The sequence below is a fragment of the Rhipicephalus microplus genome, unplaced genomic scaffold (genome assembly GCF_043290135.1).
Source record: "Rhipicephalus microplus isolate Deutch F79 unplaced genomic scaffold, USDA_Rmic scaffold_13, whole genome shotgun sequence".
In the NCBI taxonomy this organism is placed as follows: Eukaryota; Metazoa; Arthropoda; class Arachnida; order Ixodida; family Ixodidae; genus Rhipicephalus; species Rhipicephalus microplus.
Genome location: NW_027464586.1, coordinates 17,681,709 through 17,695,547, shown reverse-complemented (window position 1 = coordinate 17,695,547; position 13,839 = coordinate 17,681,709). Strand labels below are relative to the sequence as shown.

At 41.2% G+C, this 13,839-nt stretch overlaps 1 protein-coding gene across 1 annotated transcript; it reads left to right on the top strand.

The window, feature by feature from the left end:
- The first annotated feature begins 1,191 nt into the window (after positions 1 to 1,191).
- Positions 1,192 to 6,666, top strand: LOC119162952 (uncharacterized). The gene is given in 7 exon segments (XM_075882641.1): positions 1,192 to 1,304; positions 2,186 to 2,345; positions 3,179 to 3,342; positions 4,353 to 4,555; positions 4,769 to 4,774; positions 5,702 to 5,936; positions 6,320 to 6,666. Coding segments are annotated over 7 exon segments (885 nt in total). The 5' UTR covers positions 1,192 to 1,293; the 3' UTR covers positions 6,426 to 6,666.
- The last annotated feature ends 7,173 nt before the right edge of the window (positions 6,667 to 13,839 follow it).

Here is a 13,839-nt window from a genome sequence, read left to right as displayed (position 1 = left end):
AATTGACAAAACAATAGGGAACTGCCACTATTTCCCAATTTATAGTTGCGCCTCCCATCACTAAAAATAAGTACATACAGTGGTGAAGTACGCACAGTGTTAACAGATGCTGCTGAAGTGAAGTTGTATTAGGGGACATTCAATGACTGAACCTACACTGGGGTCCTAGAGTGCTGAGGCTTAAGAACTTCTGTAGCTTATTTAAGAACAGGTCTCTAGTTCTTGTCCAAGACCCACTGTAACTTCGCACATGCCCTTTCAGGCACTGGTCATTCAGGAACAGTGGCTATTCTTTTCTACATATGTACTGTATGGAATGTTTGCAATTAGAGTTCCTCCACGATGTCAGAGTTTCCTGGTACTGTTTGTGAAGAACATGTAGATTTTGATGCACAAGTAGGCAACATCTCCTAGCAGGCTATCTACAAAGAGGGCAGCTTGAGCCTTCCTGATAATAGTTCTCTCGACACCTGAAAAGCTGTTAATACTGACCATGATGTCTGAAGAGTTGCAGCTCTAATACTCAAGAGCTTCTAGGTATGCTCATAAATGTTCGATGATGGGTGCTGGCACAATGGTTGCGTAAGGCAGCTTCTCATCAACTTTTAGCGTACTCTTAAACAAGACAGAGGACAGAATATGCTTGCTTAACAGTGTGCTAAAATAAAATATATTGTAAAATGGATTACCAACATCTTCAAGCCTATGCTCTGTCAGGTTACATTCCCGTTGTATGAGCTCGCATGAGAAGGCGTCCTGAGAAACATGGCCTTGTCCTGGCGAAGTAGTGTTCTTAAGAAGACAATTTTTATATAAATAATCGGTTAATAGGGGTTGTGTGCTCGAGTCAAGGTTTTGACAAGCAAACTTGTCTCTTTCAAGGCTAGAATAGAACAGTTTCGGTCTAGCCTTGAGCAAGACAAGTCCACTTGTCAAAATGTCGGCTCCAGCAAAGTACCTCTGTTTACTGATTTTTTCTATTTTTCACTTCCCCCTATTTTCATGCATTTAGGCAAAAATGGCCATATTTGGTATTTATATACACCATAAAAACTACAGAAAAGCCCTCAGTAGCTTCTAATTTATGATACTAATTGAAAGCAGCACGATAGGAGTGCAAGGAACAAAAAAAGCAACACCCTAAAATTCGGTTTCTAGTAATTAGCCTCATTTTTCAGTTTCCTCCGAATGCCACCAAGGACTTTTGAGACATTGCTCAGTCTCGTTGAACGACTGATCGAGAAAAGAGTGACGCCGTTTCGGCTGCCAATTTCTGCACATGAAAGGCTGGCGATGACCCTGAGGTAAGGCAATCAAAAGAAAAGTAATAATCAAGTAAGACGTTTGCAGCTCTGTCCTGCATGCTAAAGCATAGCTACACCAAAACCTATGTTTATAATATAGTAATATTCACGCTTTATGCTCAATAACATACACTCCAAGTTAGCACCATAGAATAGTTATTAGGTTATGGTCGTAAAATGAAAAAAAAAACAGTTCCATGTTTATGTAACCTTAGCACATAGCAGAGGTGGAAAACGACACCACTTGCCGAACGCAGATGAAGATATTCTGTCATCATCTCTGTCATTTATTTCATGCCCATTCATCTGTTTATACACATTCTTTATTGTTTCTTTCATCTTTATTTATCTCATTATGTATTGCCCTCTTCCTTTTCCTAGGCGTTGAGCCGTGCTCCCTATCAGGCTGTGGAAATTAGGCGCTTTCTTGTTCTAACCTTGAACACCTTTCCTTTCCCTCTTGCTCACTCTAACATCAGTCTGCTAAACCCACAGTCACTTTTCGAATCCCACTTTTAAACTAGATTATGTGAGGCTATGCCATACTCTATTTTTGTCCCATTTTGCTTTACTTCCTCCTCGCTTTACAGCACTTCTCCTCAGTCAAGTAAGTTTTCAGGAATACTAAATGACAAAGTTTTTCACAAGTCGTTTGACACCTAATGAGAACATACACTGAAAGCTTTGTTGAGATCACTAGAGAGAGAAAAATCACTGGTTTCTTTTGCTTGGGGGAGTGCCTGCATGACCTGCCTCTCTAGTTCAGCATTGCGATCGGTGTTTTGAAGCAAGAGCCATTCATTGTCTTCAGCAGCATTAAGCATTCAGCTCAGTGGAACAAAAGTAGATGTGTTGCCTTAAAAACAGTTCTGTATTTTCAGATTTCTTGCTAATGGAGACACCTTCCAAAGTCTGACATTCAACATTCTGACAGGACGATCCACGGCAGGTGAAATAGTAAGGGAAACAACCGCCGTGCTGTGGCATGTTCTCCAACCACTGTACATGAAGTTTCCTCAGACAACTGGGGAGTGGAAAAGGGTAAAGAGAGGACCATTCATTGTAGATTTTTTATTTTAGTGGCTGATGTGTATCAGTGGCATATGAGGATTGCTGTGGTTTCATCATTTTTTTGAAAAATACACTCACAAGCAACTTATCTCATTGAACTTTTCATTACCTACATTAAGTAGTCTAAATTGAGTGCTTTTTTTTTTCAAATGAAGAAGTCAGTGGTCCTCATGGCCATGTAACGTGCTGCAGTTACAAAAATATTCAGAAAAAAGTTATTCTTCTCAGTCCACTGAAATTACGTAAGCAGTTGGCCACAGTAAGGAGAATGATAAAGTGGTTGCTTGGTAACATTAAAACATCAGCAAATGAGCGACTGGCAGTGCACTCCTTTGTGAAATGACAACAGGTAGTATACACTCAGGTTGCAGTAATGGTAAAATAATTTGAGCTCGGCTTGCAAAGTATTTCATTTTCAAGAGTAGTGCGTTGTTACTTGTCGAATTTATTTAAAAATTGCTATAGAAATTACTTGGTGCCCATTCAGGTAAATGACTCTGATGCAGTAACTGCTTTTTGAATATTTAAACTCATTCAAAATTTAATTTCATTGGTTCTGTGCTGGTACGTATTATGTTTCAAGCAATTGGCCTATTTTAGTCCGGCAGTGTGTGTTGTAATGCTGTGAATGCTTCAATTATCTGCAAGCCACAACTCAGCTCCAACTAGGCATCTGCATAACTTTATCTTTAATTGTCATATTTCATATTGCATTCCAGTGTTTATCATTGAACAAGCATTTTGTGCCACTGAGTTCATATATATTGATTTTATTTTTTGTGGCTCTTTCTTGATGGATCTAGATTGCTGCAGATGTGGAGGAATTTTGGAATTTTCCTAATCGTTTGGGAAGCATAGATGGAAAACATGTCGTCATTGATTGCCCAAGGAATACCGGTTCAAGGAACCTAAAGTACAAGAAAACCTTCAGTGTTGTTTTCCTTGCAGTGTGTGATGCACATAACAGGTGAAATTCTTTTTCTTACTGGCCTTCTCAAGCAGTACTGACAATGAATAGGCAACTTGGTTGAATTTCCTCTCATGGTAATTCTTGACTTAATCATGTGGGCTTAAGATATCATAACAAGCAGATTGTCATACTTATTCAAAATTATCTTCAACAGTGTTACAGTCACTTACATTCACGCTAGACTGTGGGGTTCCACATTTGCATTAATACTTACACTCATAGATATTCATAACGATTTCCATTTGTTCAGATAGACTTTATTAATAGTAATACTGTTATCCTTTCCCTCTCTCTGGTACTCATTACCACTGCCACTGGCATGCCTTAAAACCTGTCGCCAGAAAGCAGTGTTGCATCTACGACAACACCATCACTCGCTCTTTTTTACACCTACCGGATGAGTGAGGAGGAAGTGAAGTCTGGGTGGTGTGCTGTATAAATATGTCTACTAGATTTTCTTTTTGGTTCTCCCACTGTGTGTTTTTCCCTTTTTAGCGTGAATATGGCAACAATAATGATGAGCAAGTGAAGCCTTTGGCGGGGAGGCTATGCCTGATTATAAGACGTGATTAAATGAGAGCAAATTAGGTACAGACCAGTGTCGGATATCACACGTCTAAGTGGAAGGCTTCAAAGTTTCGGTTGCTTGGTGTTTAATCTTTCACATGCCTTGACATCACACAGACACATATATTTAGCGTTTCACTTACATCAAAGCACTGCGACCACAGCCCTGGTCAAACACATGACTTGTACGTGAACAGCCACATGTAACAAAAAGGTGGATCATCCTGCACAATATTTACGGTATTCATTTGCGGGGTGACTACTAAGCTTAATAGACATTTCTTGTACACTGTATGCTCATTTTTGGAGGGTAATTACATTCTGCAAGTTTTTACAGATGGCCAGTACTTGTACTACTGGACTCGCTATGAAAAACCAGTCCTTTCCACAAAGGGAACAATATGTGTTCTCATACAGCATTACCTATCTCTGTATTCCAGATTTACATAAGTTCACATGGGCCACTTTTGAGGCGAAGGAGACAGTGGAATTTTTTTAAGGTCCCGTTTGCTGGATTGCTTCAACAGAAGACTGTTTGGAGTTCCCCCGCTAGCAAATGTCGGAAGCATAGGACTTATACCCTATGTATTAGTAGGGGATGAAGCCTTTCCCTGGAGACATTTAAGATGCGACCCTAACCCCAGTGAGGCAAGTTTCGTTGTGCTTGTGCAGCACAATTTCTTTCTTGATGCTGGACATTTATACAAACACAAAGAAAATGCTTATAGAAGATTCTACAAAAAATTTAATATAGAAATAGAGTTAGTAGTTCATAGGCACTACACAAGTGAAATGAGAGTAGTTAGACAATATCTGCACTAATGAGGCATATAGTTACTGTAAACTATGTGGAGAGATAGGAGTGTCAAAGGTAGTGTATACTTCGGAAGTGTGCAACTCTGCATACCAAAGCAGACTGCAGGAGCTGAGTGTATTTGTCATCTCATTGAGTGGCTCTGCGGAAAGGCCTCCTACATTTTTGGGGATTCCTAATTGGGCTGTATTAAGCAGATGTTGATGGTAGTGTAGTTGACATTGTCAATGCTTTAATAAATTTTCGAAAACTAACTTGTGTTTAGCCATTTCAATGATATACGCAACATTTTGAACTTTTAGCTAGTACTTGTAACATATAAAAAGAACCAATTCTTGAGAGAAGTGACGGTGCAATCAAATTTCGAAGGTAAAGCAAGCATGTTGTGGCAAAGCATCGTCCCAATGCTTTGCCAGTTGGTATGTGGCAGAGGTTCTCGAAAGTTCTCGTTTGTTTTGTAGGTGCTTGTATGACGTGTGTGCGAGAAAGCCAGCGAGAGCAGACGATAATCAGCATGACATGCTTCACAGCCTTGTGTAGCCATGTGTCCAAGCTACACAGCCATGTCACATGCTAATTCTGCGCCTAGAAACCGAAACCGAAAAAAGGTCCACATAAAAAATGATAATCTATTTAGCGAGAATAAATTAACCTTCATGAGTATATCATGCTTGCTGGAGAGCAAATAAAGCGCAAGCCACAAAAATGGTGGCAGCAATGCAGCTTCTGCATACTGCTTAACTGCTTGCAATATCGCAGCCAGAGTATTACATTACAGGATGACAATATGTATAAAACCCAAGCCGAGTTCTTACATTCAGCGCTTGTGCTACGTACACGTACACGGAAAGTTGTTTGCACAAACATAAAGCTTCTGCTTTGCACTCCAATACCTGCTGTATTGAGTAATGATACCTCATTATTTTTCGTTTGATGTTCTTACGTGCATTTCTTTGCTTACTTAATTTTTTTTAGAACTTCAGAAGCACCGGAGCAACCCTGCACAGGGTGCAGAGTACCTTCAGAGGGCCACCTTCAATTACAGAGTGAGCCGCGCACACCGCCTCAATGAAAATGCATTCGGCATTATGTCAAGTCGGTGGCGGATTCTCCGCAGAGCCTTTAGGGCCTCAGAGGCCACCACCGAAAACATCATCCGGGCATGCGTCGAGCTGCACAATTTCATGCTCCAGGAGTCGTCACATGCAAGGCTGACATATAATCCACCAGGCTATGTGGACCATGAGGACTGGCAGGGCAGCTGCATGGAAGGAGCTTGGAGGGACGGCGACGATGACTCCTCTACATTTAAGGAGCCCACTGCGTCTCGCTGTCACTCCGCTAGGTAAAATTTTGAACACCCTACCCTTCATCTTTCATACGTTTGGCATTATTATGTGCAATTCATTTTCTCAAAATAAGGTTTTTGCTGAAAGGCATCTTGCTGTCGCAGTCACACGCTTTCTTACATCTTAATTTTAGAAAAGTGCTGCCATTATTTCTGTAGAACTCGTGTTCTAATTTGCAAATGACAGTTCAGAGCAAATTTCAATAATTCTGTTCACTTTTATATTGTGTGCATCTACTTTGCAGAGTGGTGAAAGATGTCCGGGAGAAGCTCGCCAAATTCTTTATGAATGAAGGCCAAGTTCCGTGGCAAGAGCGCATAGTCACTCGGGCAGGTCAGCGGGTAAACTGAAGCCTGAGTAAAGGCAGATACCCTTTATATCACTTGTTGTTCAAATTGTATCGTCAGTATATATTGTATTGTTCCTCCTTAAAAAGAACGAGACAGCGTTATAGCCTCAGTATGGAACTGGCATCCATCTTAGTTTGCTTTATTCCCAACTTCAGCCTTCTTTTCTTTCCTGCTCCGGCTCTCGTGCTTTTTCTTCTCCTGTCCCAGGGCTCGTACCACTTCACCTAGGGCTCATACCACTTCACCTTTTCCGGTTTCTTGTAATTACCCCTACTGGGGTAATATTTGCAGACTTTTTCAATTGAAGCATATTCAACCGATCCACGTTCACCAGTGTACCAGACAGTCTTCCAAATTCTGTTCTGGGTGGCTGTCTTGGCCACAGAGTAAGGACCGTAAAATTTGGCACTGTCATCTCTTATTTCTTTCCTTACTAATACGAGGTCGGTGACTTGAATGTCTGGCATGTGTGCTCGATGCCTGTTGTCAAATTTTTTTTTTCATTCATCTTCGGTATCTCTCCTCCTGTGATTTTTCTTGCCTCTCCTCAATGATCTTGATCGTTTTTAAGAGTTCCAACTCACGGTCTGCCTGCAAAATAGGGGTTTATACTGAAAAAACGTACTGCATATTGCACCCAAAGCCACTTGTATAGGATCGATTATGATGTATTACGGCGGCTTCCAAAGAACATTTCCATCCACCGGGAAAACTATCGTACATCTTGATGTACTGTTTCACGTCCCATATCGCACGTTCTGCCTGCCCATTCGCTGTGGGATGGTGTGGAGCACAGAACTTGATCGATATATTGTGGTCCCGAGCCCATCTCGCTAGCTTTTCACTCTTGAACGCAGGGCCCTTATCGCATACTATTGACCGCGTAGTCTTGAACATGCCTTTTTCGAGGAGGCCTATGACGCTATTTGCATCTTCTTTTCCTGCTTGTGCCACGACCATCCTCGTGTATTCATCTATGGCCAGAAGAAAAGCTTGCGTTTTATTGACTCCGCCCGTTTCTTATTTATATTGGCAAAATCTGGTGAACTACTTTAAAAGGTACGTTAGAGTGGCAAGGTAGTATCATAGCATCCGTGGGCTGTTCATACTTGACTTTGTGTACTTGACACACATGAAAGGAATGAACGTACTGACTGACATCTTTCTTCATGTGAGGCCACCAGTTTGTTGTAGGTGCACCGAAACCCGTTGTGTCCTCCAGATTCTGGGCTATCGTGGTACAAACAAAGGACTCTGGAAACAAGTGTTGATGGGACTTCATAACAACATTCAGTAAAAACAAGTTGTGCGGAGCCTTCCAACAGCTTCACTTCATTGATTTGTTCGGAATTTTCTGTGTTGCTTCGTACCATCAACCTTGATAGAGCATCTGCATCGGTTAAAAGTGGCCCTGATCGGTGCAAGATTGTAAAGTCGAATTGCTGCAAGTAATTCACCCAACTAGCAATACGTCCTTTAGTTTGGCTCATATTCAAGAGATTAGTGAGGGCCTAGTGATCGGTGAACAAAGTGAACTTAGTACGTTCCAGGTACAAAGGGAAGTACTCAGTGGCCTTCAGAACGGCCAGGACTTCCTTTTTTGTAGTAGTGTAGTTAGTTTCAGACGGCTCAAACGTATAACCGTAGTAACCTACTACAAGTCGCTTTTCTCGGCTGGATGCTTCAACATATTTTTGATACAACACTGCTTCAGTCCCTTAATGTGAGGCGTCATTGTTCAATTCAAAGGGTAAAGTGAAGTCTGGTAGGCATAGGACAGAGTCGGAAGAGATTCTGAGCACCAAGTCACGGTAGACTCTCTCACACTCGTCACTCCATTTAAAGCGAACGTCTTTATGTGTTAAACAATCGAGACATCTAGTTTTGACAGCAAAGTCCTTAATGTAAGTTCGGAAATGTCCTGCCCATCCCAAAAACACACGCAGTGAATAGACGTCATATGGTTTCTTCAACTGGGAGATCTTCTCAACGAACCCTTCCTTCGTGCTTTTGGTGTTCCCATCTAAGACTCATTTAAGAAACACAACTTTTTGTTGAAAGAATGCACTCTTCTTAAAATTTACCTTGAGACGTGCCAAGCTCAAGGCGTTTCACACCTGAGACAGATGGTCCTGATGCTCAGCCTTTGTTTTGGAGAAGACTATTATGTCGTTTATGCACACATTACAGAAAACACCAAGGAATAGCTTTAGCACGTCATTCATGGTCTTATGGAACCATGCTGGCGACTTTTTCTAACAGAAAAGAAGCCAGTTATACTCGTAGAGATCGGATGGTGTGATAAAAGCTGTGCACATTTCTGTTTCTTCGGTTAGTGAAATCTGCCTTCCGAATGCGGTCAAACGTTTCTTCTTCCACTGACTCCAAAAGCCACCACTGTCTTCCTGAATGCACATTTCATACCACTTGAGCACAACACCTCTCAAGTAAAAACGCATGTTAGTGATTTTATTATCATCAGAGAGCCACCTATTTTTTTTTAGCGGCATAATCATAGAACTCAAGCAAACTTTCTGGATTTGAAGAGATACCATCGAAGGCATCAGGCTCTACGAATTTAGGCACCGGTTTCTCAGCATTGCTGCATAATCAGCATTGTTGCAGCATTGTTGCAGCACTGTTGCATAATCTGTTCATGTTGCAGCAGAAGAGCCTTCAAAACGAGGCTCACCTCTTTCGTCAAAAACCGTGATCCCGAGTCTCATCGACGCGCGGGTTCAAGAACTAGGTTGTAGAAGGTCGCCACATGCAAGTTCTTTTTTACAGCACCTTTCCTTAGTGATTCAGTAGCGTCCACAGCTGCCTTTCCCACAACCAGGTTTACGAGTTCTCCCGAGCAGAGCTCACGAGGTAGGTCGACCGCTGCTTCATCTTGAACTTGGTACTTCGAACAGATTATCTTGTCCGTGGAGGTCTAGTCAACAAAGAACGTCACCCACATGTTGGCTTCGATGGCCCTGCGCGCCAAAATAATGTACTGTTTCAACCTAAAAGAACGGAGCAGCATTATCGCCTCAGTAGGGACTGGCGTTCATCATTCCCAACTTCATCCTACTGTTCTTTCCTGCCCCAACTTTTGTGCTTCTTCTTCTCCTGTCCCAAGGCTCATACCGCTTCATATATATGTACCTCTTTTTCTTAGCTAGGATCCTTTTTGTTCTTTTTTGTTATGTTGTATGTCGCCATATATATGCTTGTTTTTCCTAATAAAATTTATTTCTGAGTCAGCATCCGGACTGTGTCTATTCTCGGTGTTTTGTGTGCGCTGCATCAACCAAGATTAACGCGTACCTACTCACTCAAGCTTTCATTCTTATGAAGATGCAGTTTTTTATTCAAGCAACAGTTCTATTTTAATAATCTGCATGCTCTGAGAGTCTACAGTGTAGGTTCACTTTGAACACAAATACATGATTCTGTGTTTATCATACTATCCTAACAAAGTGTCTGTGGTAATGTATATCGTAAATAGTATCTTCCAGAGCTAATTGTTATTTATATACAACGTGACAGACGTATCCCAAATGAGCATTTGAGAAGGGCCGTTGATACGGCCTATCCATGCTCTGGCAGCTCATTTTAGTGTTAATCGGAGACTGTTAACCAGAAAATGTCCGGGCTTGCCTTTCTAGCCACTCACTGCCAGAAAGGCAAGCATGGAACACATTTTCTTCCTGCTGGTATCATGTTGCACAAGAGATATCTTTTTACCAGCTGGCAAGTGACCAAAAGGCTCTGACGCACTACCTTAAAGAATGAAGTCCGCCATAACTAGAACTTTCCTACCAATTATTGCGACAAGGAAAACTTTAAGGAATCATTTTTTATTGTGTAACATGTATAGAAGCATTTCAGTGATGCAGTAGTGAAGTAGATGTATCAATGGTTCACTCATGTCTGCTGGTACTTTGTTCTTAAACATGTCTTTCTCTGCATCAGTAGCGCTACCACATTGCTTTGACATGAAGATCAGGATGTGCTATATATAGGTTCATGAGTGCTCCACCAATAGATATAAATGGTTTACTTGTGATTACTATGGCTGACCTTCTCTGCTATAGAAAAGTTTTGCACATGGACTAATTCACAACTCAATTTTGCAAAACATCAATATGTTGAATTTATTCATAAGTGAGAGAATCCATACGAATATTGCAATGAAGCATCATTGTGACTGCACAAATACAAAATATTGCACTGAAACACAAATGGAATCACAGAAATGCAAATGCTGCACTGAAACATAAATGTGACTGAATAAATACAAAACCTTGCACTGAAACACAAATGTAATAAGATACAATGTGAGCTTTTCGTACTTAACATTGACACAAATGGCATACGAAAAGAACAATACAGTATTTGCATTTTACCTTTGACTTTTTTTTGTTTACGTGTTTTAAGTGCGACTATTTGACCATATAAATTCCAAAAGTGCCCTGAAAAAAAACACAAAGAAACGCGAACATTGAACTGATATGCAAATAAGCATACACAAAGACAACAAATTGGACTGATTTCGAAAGCGTATCGATGTTGATGTTCCATTCGAAGCAGTTCCGAAGGTTGTACTTTCCATAATTCCCGTGGGGAGTACAAGCGCTCCTGAAGAAGCCCGCGAAGACACTACTGCCAGATCTCCCTCTAAATATTACTACGAAACTCTCTGGTAGAGTACAACTTAATAAATATGCAGAGGCCTCATCTAGGTGACCAAAGCACAGCAGCTGACCATCTTTACTACTAAAGAAGCAGTCGTTCTCATGCACTTTTCATTTTCCGAAACCGGGTATCCCGGCCATCCAACCCATGACATCAGTCTAAATTTCACCCCCATTGGTGAAGGCTTGTGGCCTTTGAGGAGTAAATGCTACAGACATCTAAAGCTGTACCTGACTGTATTGTTCGGGCTCTGCCTAAGCTTAGTGATGAGTGTACTGCCTGTGCAACAAAAAAGGTCCCCATCGAGTAAATTTATTTTATTTATTTTATTGATACTGTAAGCCTTAACAGGCTCATACAGGAGTGGGAAGAAAATATACAGATTGTCATCTTCACATTAGACCACAGAACAAAAAATAGTAAACAAAAAATAAACACGGGAAAAAATAAGAATGAACAGTACGGACAACTCTAAACAATTACAAATTACAACTGTACATCTAGTCGAAGAACCAAGAAATAAAACAGAATAAAAACACCACAGGCTAACAGGGAAGAGTGCGTATTTGACACAGATCTGAGAAGTGAAACATCGAGTGGCATACACATTAAAACGTACAATCAATGAAAAGTTGCGCCAATATTCTACAACGCTGCAACTTACTGATCCAAAAACTTTTCAAGATTGATAGTGAATGATTCGAGAGATTTTGAGGACACTATATCACGTGGAAGGTTATTCCATAATTCTATTACTGACGGAAAGTAGGAATAATTAAATGAATTGCAACGGGAGATGAAAGGCCTGATACTCTTGTCGTGGTTTGTTCTGGCGGAGCGCTGATATGGTGGTTTCAAGTACTCGTGTTTGTTGATGTTAATGTTGTCATGATAAAGCAGATAAAGAAATTTTAATGCAGCTATGCGTCGCCGGATCGCCAGTGTTTGAATTCTTGCCCTATTGCGGAGCGTGGTTATGTTGACATCTCGAGAATACTGAGAATACACAAATCGGAGCGCTGTATCTTGTATTCTCTCCAGCTGGTTAAGAAGGCAAGTTTGGTGCGGATTCCAGATTACATTGCCGTATTCGAGGATTGGGCGTACAAGGCATTTATAACTTGTTAGTCTAACTTTGGAAGGGGCTAGAGCGAGTTTCCTGCGAAGATATCCCAGCTGTCTGTACGCTTTTGTGCACGTCTGGTTCATGTGAACATCCCATTTAAATGTGTTTGTGATGGTAACGCCCAAATATTTCACCGAAGCGGCCTCTGCTACGTGTGGTTCATTTAAATGATACGCAAATTTTAGAGGTGCTCTCTTTCGGGTTATATGCATATACGAGGTTTTTCCTACGTTTATTTCCATTCCCCATTCTTGACACCATCTTGAAATGTTATTTAGGGAGGTATTAGGCCGTAACTGATCGTCGATCGTTCGTACTGTGGTAAAAATGACACAGTCGTCAGCAAACAGTCACACTGTGACGTCAGGTTCAACATGACAATGATTGTCATTAACGAAAATTAGGAAAAGAATCGGGCCTAGCACAGACCCTTGTGGGACCCCCGAGTAGACGTCTAACTCTTCAGATTCAGCGTCGTTTACTTTAACGTGCTGACTGCGGTTTGAGAGGTAAGCGGCTATCCAGTGTACTATATTAGTTTCAATCCCGATAATCTTCAGCTTGTCAATTAGTTTTTGATGGGGCACCTTATCAAATGCTTTGGAGAAATCTATGAATATTGCGTCACATTGAAGTCTTGAGTTAATTACGGTAGCAAAGTCATGTGCTATTTCGAGAAGTTGGGTTATGGTAGAGAGCGCTTTTCGAAAGCCGTGTTGTTTGGAGTAAAGTAGGTTGTTATCTTCTAAGTAAGTGGCGATTGCCTTGTTGACTATATGCTTCATTAGCTTGCAACAAGAACTAGTGAGTGAAATCGGCCTGTAATTGGTCACAAGTAATTTGTTACCCCCTTGATGAATAGGAAGGACCCTGGCACGAAGCCAGTCCGCCGGCAGTGTGGCTGTTTGAAGCGATGATACGAAAATTGCATGTAGAAAGGGAGTTATTTGTTCTGCGTAGCGCCGTAGAAAGGCATTTGAAAGATTTTCAGGGCCTGAACATTTCTTGACGTCAATCTGCAGCAACAAGTTAAGTATTCCATCATGAGTTATGACTAGTTCCGACATTGATAACGCAGAATCTAGCACAGTTTTGTTTTGAGCGGACGCAGAAGTGCGTGTAAAAACCGACTGAAAGTACCTGTTAAACGTGTTGGCAATAGTGAGAGCTTAATCCGTAATAGTCCCGTTGGTATCGATTTGAGTAACGTGGTCCGCGGGCTTGGATAGATAGCGCCAAAACTTTTGTGGATGCTGTGTCATGAAACTTGCTAATGTCGTTGAAAAGAAACCGTCTCTTGTGTTCCTAATAGATGCCTTTAGCTCATCCGAAAGTCGGCGGATATCGTCAGGATTACGTTTCTTCTTTCGCATTCTTTGCAGCCTTCTTTTCAGGTGGATCACACCACGCGTAATCCACGGATTTCTGCGTTTTGTACGTTTGAGTCGCGTGGGTACGATTGTTTCCTCACAATATTTTATTATATCTTTTAGTTTAGGCCACATATTATTCACTTTATGGTGATTTTCAATGGAAAACGTTTCTAAGGCTACTTCGAGGTAGTCAATATTGCTGACATCATCAGCTCTATTGTAGTTTTTAACA